Source organism: Excalfactoria chinensis, chromosome 24 (genome assembly GCF_039878825.1).
Source record: "Excalfactoria chinensis isolate bCotChi1 chromosome 24, bCotChi1.hap2, whole genome shotgun sequence".
NCBI classification, from domain to species: domain Eukaryota; kingdom Metazoa; phylum Chordata; class Aves; order Galliformes; family Phasianidae; genus Excalfactoria; species Excalfactoria chinensis.
The window spans coordinates 1,520,566-1,530,269 of record NC_092848.1 but is presented as its reverse complement, the minus strand read 5'-3'; the positions used below and the strand labels follow the sequence as shown (position 1 = coordinate 1,530,269).

General features: G+C 47.3%; 1 protein-coding gene across 1 annotated transcript; it reads left to right on the top strand.

The window, feature by feature from the left end:
- Positions 1-597: 597 nt before the first annotated feature.
- Positions 598-4,039, top strand: MEOX1 (mesenchyme homeobox 1). The gene is made up of 3 exons (XM_072356804.1): positions 598-1,024; positions 3,474-3,646; positions 3,917-4,039. The coding sequence occupies exons 1-3, from the start codon at positions 598-600 to the stop codon at positions 4,037-4,039; spliced, it is 723 nt and encodes a 240-aa protein (XP_072212905.1).
- Positions 4,040-9,704: the final 5,665 nt, after the last annotated feature.

The window sequence follows — 9,704 nt, the reverse complement described above, 5'->3', positions numbered from 1 at the left end:
TTTTCCAACCTCAAAACTCGGGGAATTTTGTTAACAGTGCAATAAAAATAACTTCATAGTGTCACAGGGAAACATTAAAGCCCTTTTTTGTGTGCTGCTCTTCCCTCCTCCCCCCCCCCCCCTTTTTCTTTTCGGGGGGGAAGAAAAAAATACAGACATTGTTTCTTTAAAAGTCTCCATCTGCAAATCCCATTAGATGTGCATATAAGGTTTCGGATGATTAATAGGTGCTGCTTTGCTTTGGTTGGAGGGAGCGGGTGTGTGTACGTTAACCCCTCCCTCCCCTCTCTCACATTTCACTTCACAAAGTTGTCACTCTCTCCCCAACATAGTATTTAAAAAGTGTTTCCCTCATGTCCAGCACTTCACAAGGACTCCAGCATCAGCCTTGGGACTCCGTTTGGGGCGATCGCCTCCTCCATCCATTTGGGACAATGAACACCTCGAGAAGAGTTTCCAAACTAACAAACTTCCAACCTCACAAACCCCCCAGCCAAAGTGTCGTTTAGGGAGGAAATCTGGGCTGTCAAATCTGGAAACATTTCCCTTCCTCTCCTCTTCTGCTTGAGGAACCCGAGTGACGAGCGCGGGACGAGGATGAACCCCACCGGAGGCAGCTGCATGCGCAGCCCCCAGCCCCCAGCCCCACTCTGGGGGTGCCTGCGGGGTGCTGACATCCCCACAGCCCCAGGGTTGGGTCACTGCCCCCCGACCCCTTTCTCCTTCCACCCCAAGGCGGATTTTGCTGCTTATTCTGAATTCTCAGCCTCCTGCTTGCTGAGCTCTGCCCACTGCGTCCCACCTGAGGAGCAGCCTCCAGCGTTCCGTCCCCACTCTGAGTGGCAGCAAGCAACAACAGAGGCCAGGAGACTGCTGAGCCCAGGGCTGGTGTTGGCCTCTGGGGACACAGAGAGCCCCAACGTTGTGAGTACAGCAGCGGGTGTAAGTGAAGATTACGAGGTGCCAGTAAACAGCACAATGGAGACGGAGAGAAAAGCATCCAAAAGGAAAAAGGAGCACTCAGGTAGGTGCCATGGAATTGGGGGTGTGGGGTGGGATGGGGAGAGCATCTCAAGGAGTAAAGCTGATGGAGGAAATATTTAGTAATTCTTGACTAGGGAAATCTATGCAATATCTCAATGGAAATGAAGTGGCTTGTCCCTTGATGACCTTTGGTGTTTGAGTTCTGCTCCTTATTGGCTGAACCCATCCCTTTAGGCAGCAGCACGGTACCAACTCAGTGCCATGCTGTGCTCAGAGCCCTAGGATGGCAGTTCCACCCCACCACCCTGCTGCTGTCCAAGGGTAACAGAATGGGGATTAAAGGGCTAAGATCCCATCAGCTGCCCGTGCTAGCTGGGAATGCCGCTCTGGGGTTTTGAACTGCCCACCAGTACAATGCCCAGCAACGTGGAAAGCAATCAGTTTTCATTGTGCCATCCTTGCCAACAAGGCACCTTCTTCCTGCATTCAGGAATTTCAGCCATATGACATCTGGTTTGTTACTATTTCAGTTCTCCCGATATGTGAAATATGCATAACATTGCTTTCTCCTAAGGAAGCTGTTAAGATTCAGATGCTTCCATGCAGCTATTTGCTACGGTATTCATTTGCAAACCGCAGAGTGTTGAAAAGTGGGGGGTATTTTCCAGCATCCCCATTTTATGGTTTGAGAGCCAAGACATGGAAATATTTCTCAGGTGTAGAAAAGATCAAAATGCTCTTAAATCCTCAAAACTTTCTTTAAAGAACCAATAGATTCAGAGCAGCTACAGAATGGCTTCACTGCACGATAGTAATGGGGGTATCTGCAGTAAGACCTCACGTGTGAGCACACACATCCCCTTCTCTTCCTCTACCAGCGTTCATTATTTAGATGCCATTTTCAGCCCTGGTGTCCCAGGTACAGCAGTGACCTGAAGATGTCAATTGGCTTTGGGGGAGCTTTCACTGCTGCCCCCGTGCCTGCCACAAGCCACAGCCATCAGCATTCACCCCTCTATTCTATGCTGTACAACTTAGCAAACCATTTATAGAAACCCCTTTGCAATTACAGCATTAAAGAGGCTGGAAACTGTTGTAACGACTTTGGGCTTAATACAACTTTCATTTACTACCAAGTAAAGACCTAACAAAACCATTCAAGCAGTAAGGAAATTCCAAGCCCTAACCCTCAACTAAATTAGCCTTTCAAAGCATAAGATAAGCACTGAAAGTTCTGGGATGCCCACTGGGTGGAGGCTGAGTCTAAAGAAATGCCTCCCTCCGATTTCACACGTTGAATGTTGTTGAGAATGGCCAACTGCAGACAGGCAGTTTGGATACCCCAACTTTAGCTGAAGATTAAGACATGAGCTGAAGGATAAGACAGCAAGAAATAGGCATTGCTGTAATTATATGTAGTAACGTAGTGATTCAGACAACTTTGCTCAGTCATGCCTTTGGGTAAAGAGGGTGCTCCATGCTTTCGAGTCCCATTAACAGCCACGATGGCATAGAAAGCAGAACATAAGGGCAGGTAGAAACTGAAAACCTGAACAAGAAAAGAGTAGGGAAGTCCCTCAGCAATTTAAAGTGATCTGGGGGCAGAGCTCCATCTGTCACCACCCCGTGTGCTCCACTCCATGAGGTGCCCACTGAAGTTACTTCTGCTTATTACTTTATCACTGGCTGCCAAATGAATCAGCTCCCCATGAAGTCACTTCACTTGGCCAACGTTCCCAAGAGCTTTCAGGATTTTACGCCCCGTGTGACAGCAAAATCCATCTTACTACTTGATTTGCAATAAATCTGCCCTTAAACTCTTTACTAGGGGGAGAAAGCAAAGTTATGCAGATACTTTGGGTTTTTATTATGCCTTCTGCTGAGGGAAAAACTGCACTGACAGTGGTTTGCAGAATAACAAGCACCAGGTGCCTCCACCAGGGCTGTGGATCACCACAATGACCAAACATCCTGTGTTACCATTGGTGACCCCCATGCTTGAGTTTAAGGTGCTCTGAGGGATCGGAGCACCCCCTGCAATGCCCAAATCCTGCAATGTGTCGTCCTTGCACCTTCCCCAAAGCAGTTCACCAGCTAAGCTTCTTTGCCATACATCTCCTTACAACACCAAGTGGGGCACTGCCTGCTCTGTTCCCGGAGGCTATTTCAGATGATTCACATTGTTTGGAGATGAAGACCAGTGACACCCTCGGTGCCATTTGCCCAACAGTTTCTGCTCAGCTTGCAAGCAGCTGAACGCCTGCAGGACTGAGTGCTGAGTCAGGGAATGCCACTTCCCCAGCATTGCTCATTTTCCCTCCCTGTGTACTCAGGCCAAATGCTAGCCTATGGTGCTCACTCAGCAACCTTCCCTTCCCCCTGCACCATGCACTCATACTGCATCAAGTGGTGCACCCCATCCCAACTTTATCCCTCGATGCAAAGACTATCAGTGCTGAGCTCAAATTGCATGCCTGCTTGCCTCATAGAAAGCCAGCCCTCCAGCAGCAAGGCAGAAGGCAGCAGCAGGTCGAGGAAGGAGAGGACTGCATTCACCAAGGAGCAGCTGCGAGAGCTGGAGGCAGAATTTGCCCACCACAATTACCTGACAAGGCTCAGGAGATATGAGATCGCTGTGAACCTGGACCTCACCGAGAGACAGGTACTCAAACCCCATTCCCTGCTGCTTCTCCCTAATGCTATAACACTCCAGGGCTGTGCTGCAATGGCACACAGGTGTATTACTCTGTTGGACATGGTTTTGTGGGCATGGTAGCATTGGGTTGATTGTTGGACTTAGTGATCTTAGTGGTCTTTTCCAGCCTCATAATTCTATGATTTTAAACCTGGGAGGTCCCCTCCAGTTTTTTTCTGATGCACAGGCATCAGCCTGCTGGAGGCAAGAACTTATTATGTCCTTTTCATCCTCCAGGTCAAAGTATGGTTCCAGAACAGAAGGATGAAGTGGAAGCGTGTTAAGGGTGGGCAACCAGTGTCCCCCCCTGAGCCCGATGCAGAAGATGCGGACTCCACCACATCCCCCAGCTCTGAGTAGTGCCATAAAGAGATGCTTGGAGAGGGTGTGACACTGCAGAAGGACACTGCGGCCCCATATGGTGGCCCTGTGGGGCATGGACTGAGAAGTGCGCAGTGCCAGAGCTGGTAGAGGAAAATGGAAAGCACAAAATAAGGCGAAGGAGAGCAGGACTTTGAGCTTTGTGTGAATGGAACTGTCTTACTGCCATAGGGTTACCTTTAGGAAAAAAAAAGAGAGAGAAACAGAAGAGAAAACCACTGTATATATAGCAGGAATAATGCTGTTTAGGCTCCCAAATGCTCAGAAAATATAAGATATCAGTTAGAAAGAGACCAGAGGGTGATCATACAACTCTGTTCGCCTCCAGCCTTTCCCTCTCTGCCCATCCTTCACTTGGACTCTGGGAATCACTCAGGCTGGAATAGACCTCTCAGATCCCCAACTCCAACCCCAACACATCCCACTGTGCCTACTGACCGTGTCCCCAAGTGCCACATCCCCACATGGGGAGGAACACCTCCAGGGATGGGAACACGCCACCTGCAGGGCAGCTGTGCCAATACCCATCTATTCTTCCTGAGAACAAATTTCTCCTCACATCCACCCTCAAAGCAGCCCTTACCAAACGGCCCATGCATCATTCCTATCCTTCCATTCTGGTTTACTTCCACATATGATCTTTTCCACCTCTGAGAGTGTCCATCTGATCTCAGGACACTTGAAAGCCATTTTCAAAGCTAAAAGAGTGCATAAAAGCAGCTTTCTAGCATAGGATGACCACAACACCCAGACCTGCACACTCCTTCCCTTGCACACTGGTTCTCTTTCAACCCCAACCTGTAATATAACTCAATGATTATGTTTTAGGAAAGCATAGTGTCTGTTCCCATATCTTCTGTCTTTTTGTTTCATGTGTTCTAATGCAATTTTACCATACTTTAACCAGAACTCTACACTGGCATGTCACAGAATGGCTATTAAACATGACTTCCAGTATTCTCAAATACTTGAAAGTTAACCATTATTTGCAGCTATGGCACAGTTGGAACATCTTTGTTCCACCTCACTGTGATGCATTCCTCTTGGGTTTTAACCTGGTCTGCAGGTTTGCTGGATGTAAAATTGCATACCTGCATGATAAAACAGATTATCAAAGGGCTGAATAAAGCTGTTTCAGTGGCTAACCTTAGTACTACCCCAACACCTCTGTGGGCACACAGAGCTGGAATTGGGTTCCTCTTCTCCTTATGAGCTCTTAAGCCAACCCCATTGTACTGGTTATTAATATACAGATGGTAGCAAATGTACAGAAGGTATAAGTAAAGGAAAACTCACCAGTGGTGGTACCTTGGCTGAAGAAGCTGGGGCTCTCTGGATACTGACCCATAACTACAACCCAGATCTTGTGCTGTGTTGGGCAGCTTTCACCCCAAACCATCTGCCCATCCACAACTTGGCTGCTTTGCAATTGGGCACCAAAGCCTCTGACTCCCAAATCCTTTTGGGTTGAAATAGTGTCAGATGTTACAGTTTTCCCAAGGAGATGATGCAGTGCACCGTCCAACCAGGTGTGTCAGGGAAGCTTTACAAGAGTCACTGGTGTTATTAAGTAGATTTGCAGCTAGCAGTTATTAGCAGTCAGCAGAGCTGATCCTGGCTGTGCCCAGCAATGAGATGACTGTGCTATCAAATGATGATCTCCATAGCAGCTTTCATGCTGGCCTCAGCTGGTAACCCTCCAGGGGCTCTCAGAACTGAGCAATAAAGGTCATCTTTAAACACTCCAAATGCTTTGGCATTTGAGGCAGACAGAGTAAACCCTCGTGCGTATCACCAGCAGCAGCAAAGTAGCAGCCAAGGACTGACAACATTGGTTTTTTCTGTTTTGGATTGGAAAAAAACAACAAATAACCCACAAAACAAACAAACAAACAAACCATTCCTATTGGTCACTGATTGATTGAAACCACTGCATTTTAAACAACACCCTCCAAGCATGGAGCACACCAACCCAAGCAGGCATCCAGCAGACAGGACCCTAGGCAAGCTCCCATCCTTCCCACACATCCTAAAATCACTGCTGTGACCTGCAGTGCTGTCTGGGAGTTAGAACCCTGGTGGGGAAATTCCTCCTGGTTTATCACATCCCTGTGAAGCCCTGCAGGGTATTGCAACTAGATGTGAACTTGGTTGCATCCAATGAGCAGCCCAGCCTGGGTGGAAAGATTGACCGAGTGAAATGCTCTTAGAATGCAAACAGTGGCATCAGCCTTTGGAAATCACAGTGCCTGGAGCAGCTCTCCCTGCCCCACACCTCCCACTGCTGCAAATCTGTCTGCCTGGAAGGAGCCCTCCTCTGTGGGATTACAAGCTGGTGAAAGGCTGGAGGAGAACAGACGTGCTCACAAGTGCACTTTTCACCGAGGCTGGTCATAAAAGGCATCCAATAAAAACACGACACTTCCTTTTCCATAAGGTATTACTTAAGTGGAGATGGCTGTATTTCATCATGGAGGCAGCAAAGTGAAAAATTGGAAGCAACAGCTCCGTTTCCCTTCAAACACTTTTTTAAGGCTATGACATATCCTTGCTAATGTTTTCTTAAACCACCTGCTTGGACTTTTCCCTGACAGCACAAAAGGCAAAAGATGTGGGGAGAAGAGCAGTGCAGCACAGCAGCAGAGGTGTTTGAGTTGGCTGTTTGTAATGCAAAAGAGCTGTGATGTCTTCTCCAACCCCTCCAAGGGGCTCACTGCAGGGGGTATATATGACTTGACTTATATAGATGTATGGACATGTAGCAATAGAGCCATGTGAGAGCATCGCCCTGCAGCTCTCATAGTTGGCATCTCCTTCTTACCAATCACAACAGAAGTTGTGTGGATTCTTTTGGATTTAGAAGCTCTCTCCTCCTGCTTCTTGAGGCCAAGTCTTGAGCTCAGCTTCTCCCATTCATTTTATGTTTTTCACTTCTATTACCATTTAAATCCATTACTTCCTGGGTGTAGAGGAGTCATACCATGGCATTAACCTCTGCTGAGGTGCTGCTGTGCTGTAGAAGCAACAATCCCCACCGATACAATGTGCAAAAACCTTGCTTGCCATTTCTCTTTTTTCACTGGATACACCTTATCATATGACCAGCAAAGCCTAATGTTTTGCTAAGGAGTGCAAAGGTTAACACACACCAGATGGCAGAGAACCACGTTTCTGGGGAGGCTGCAGAAACACTCAGCTGGAAACATCAGCATCAGGCCAGAGAGCTGGGGCAGAAGCATCGAAGGTCTGAGCATTTAACACAGAATTATCTGGTCTGAATGCAAGCCCTGGAAGCTCAACCACTTCTTATGCATCTCTAGAGCTGCCCAGTCTCATGCAGTATGATATTTGCACAACAAAGGGTTGTTATGGTTGGGAAAGACCACTGAGATCATCAAGTTCAACCATCAGCCCACTGCCACCCCCACACACACTGAACCACGTCCCTGAGTGCCACTGAGCATTTGAATGCATTGGGCTGGCAGCATCTAGGCCCTCACTGAGGCTATGGACACCGTATTTACCTTCATAGGAAGAACAATGGAAACAAAAACCATCATTGTCAGCATGAAAACAGAGGTCTTTGGAGTGGCCAGAGCTCCATCCAACCCCCTTAGTCACATTGCTATTGGCACCCACAACACGCTGTCCATTCTCCCCATTACTGCACTTCCAAGCAGCTTCCAGCAGTCCTTCACATCCCCTCCAGCCTCCAAGAAGTGACTCATTCCCTCCCATTTGGGGACACAGAGACTTCATGCTGACCCCAACCATGCATGGGATGCCCGATAGCTGTGCAAGAGTGGGATTCTCCTCCAGCTCCCACCATCAGAGATGACGAGGAGAACCCCTAAACCCCACAGCACAGCCCCTATGTGACTAAAAAACCAAAGCCTTCATTTGCTCTGTCTGGAAAACTCACAAATCATGATAGTAATCACTTTACAGTCAGAGATAGTGAATGGGTCATAATGTACATGAACAAAGCATCCAAATTCTGCATCCGGCCCAATTCCCTTTGCAGGGATCCCGGCACACACAGTGGATCAGGGCAGCTTATGGAGCAGACACACCATTTTTTTTCTGTCGTTCTGCTTTCTTCCCATCCTCTAGCAGTGCTCCTATTGAGTTTCATCAGCCACTATCTTGTATTTTGGGTAATCCCCTTCCCCTGGGGATGGTACGCTGCCCCTTCAAGAAACACTATATGTCTGTGTTAGAGACTGGACCTGAATGCTGGATCCATGCAGCACTTCTAAGCAGATAGACAGGAAATCCATTTTCTATCAGTGATTACAGTAGAAGGGCTTCTGTCTGAGTGGAGCTCGCCTGGCGTGGCTGTAAAACAATCCCAGCACTGGGCTATCACCTTTCAGCCCATATTTGTGAATTACGACAGGGCAGTTTCCATTGCAGCTCTGTTTGGGGCAGGTGTCTGCAGAGCCCTCCTTTCCTCATCCTTCCCCAGCACAATGCTGCTTTGTTTTAATTTCTGCACAAAGGAAGGGTGTTCATCCACCACCAGACTCCTACCCCGCTGCTCCCTCCCTCTATACTGTAATTTTTATTGTTATTATTATTGTTTTAATAACTTTTACACAAGGGTCAGCAGCTGGTTGCCCGGAAGCCCCATTGGGAACAGATTGCAAAGAGATAATGGGAGTGAGTAACAGAGAGAGTGGTGACTTCATACCACGGAGCATTGAGTCATGTTTCAATCTTTCCTTTTTAAAGAAAAAAAAGATAGAAGTTTTTCCAGCCTCCCTCTGTCACACTGCAGCCCTTGGGTTAGTGTAAGAAACAAAGAACACCTGAATAGGCACCAAGGCCATCTGGCAGCATTTAGGGTTTGATTCATTGGAAGACACCAATGCCCCACAGTTGTACTGCCACACACACAGCAGTCAGCAGCTGAGCATCAGCCCAATAGTGCTATAGTGAAGCTGAAGGTGGAAGAGACATCAGGAAAGGATCATTCCCTCCTTTCAGCTCTCCAAGTCAGCATAGACTCTAAATCACGGGCCCGCATTCATTTCAGTATATCCCAACATATTTGTACATACCCTATACTCTCTCTTGCATCTTCTACCATGAAGAATGCCAAAACTTGTAAAATAAGACCTCTCATTTAATAGAGCCAACAAAACAGACCCGTATCAAGCCTCTCCAACAGCCCTAATTTAACTGGATCGAGTTAGAGCAAAGCTATAAAGTTCTATCAAGTTTCACCTTAAGAAATATATTTTCAGAAGGGAATGAAAGAGCGAGATGAGAAATTATCTGTCTCGCAGGAAAACACTTTAAACACATCTCTCCCCCTGTTTATTTGCAGAGGAGAAGACAGACAACTGGGGAATGTTTTACATTACACAACGTAAGGGGTTGAGGCATTCCTGTCTACACTGAAGACATGTTTATACTGTTGGGTTCCATTACAAATCTGTTTAATATCCTGTGAATGCTCGGAGTCCTTTGCACACTCCAGGCAGGAAGTCTTTAATGCACACACTGAGAAGACATTTCCAACTGTTCCAAGGCTAGACAAGGAAGCATGGAAAAAGTTATTCTATTGCAAGAAGCAAAATCTTCCTGCTCTTGTGCTTCTGCAAGGTTTGTTAGAAAAAGCTGCTCAGTCCTAGTAGAG

Coding starts and splice junctions, on each gene's coding strand:
- MEOX1 (XM_072356804.1), top strand. CDS start 598: ATGAACCCCACCGGAGGCAGCTGCATGCGCAGCCCCCAGCCCCCAGCC. Junction 1,025..3,473: donor AAGGAAAAAGGAGCACTCAG/GTAGGTGCCATG, acceptor CTTGCCTCATAG/AAAGCCAGCCCTCCAGCAGC. Junction 3,647..3,916: donor TGGACCTCACCGAGAGACAG/GTACTCAAACCC, acceptor TTCATCCTCCAG/GTCAAAGTATGGTTCCAGAA.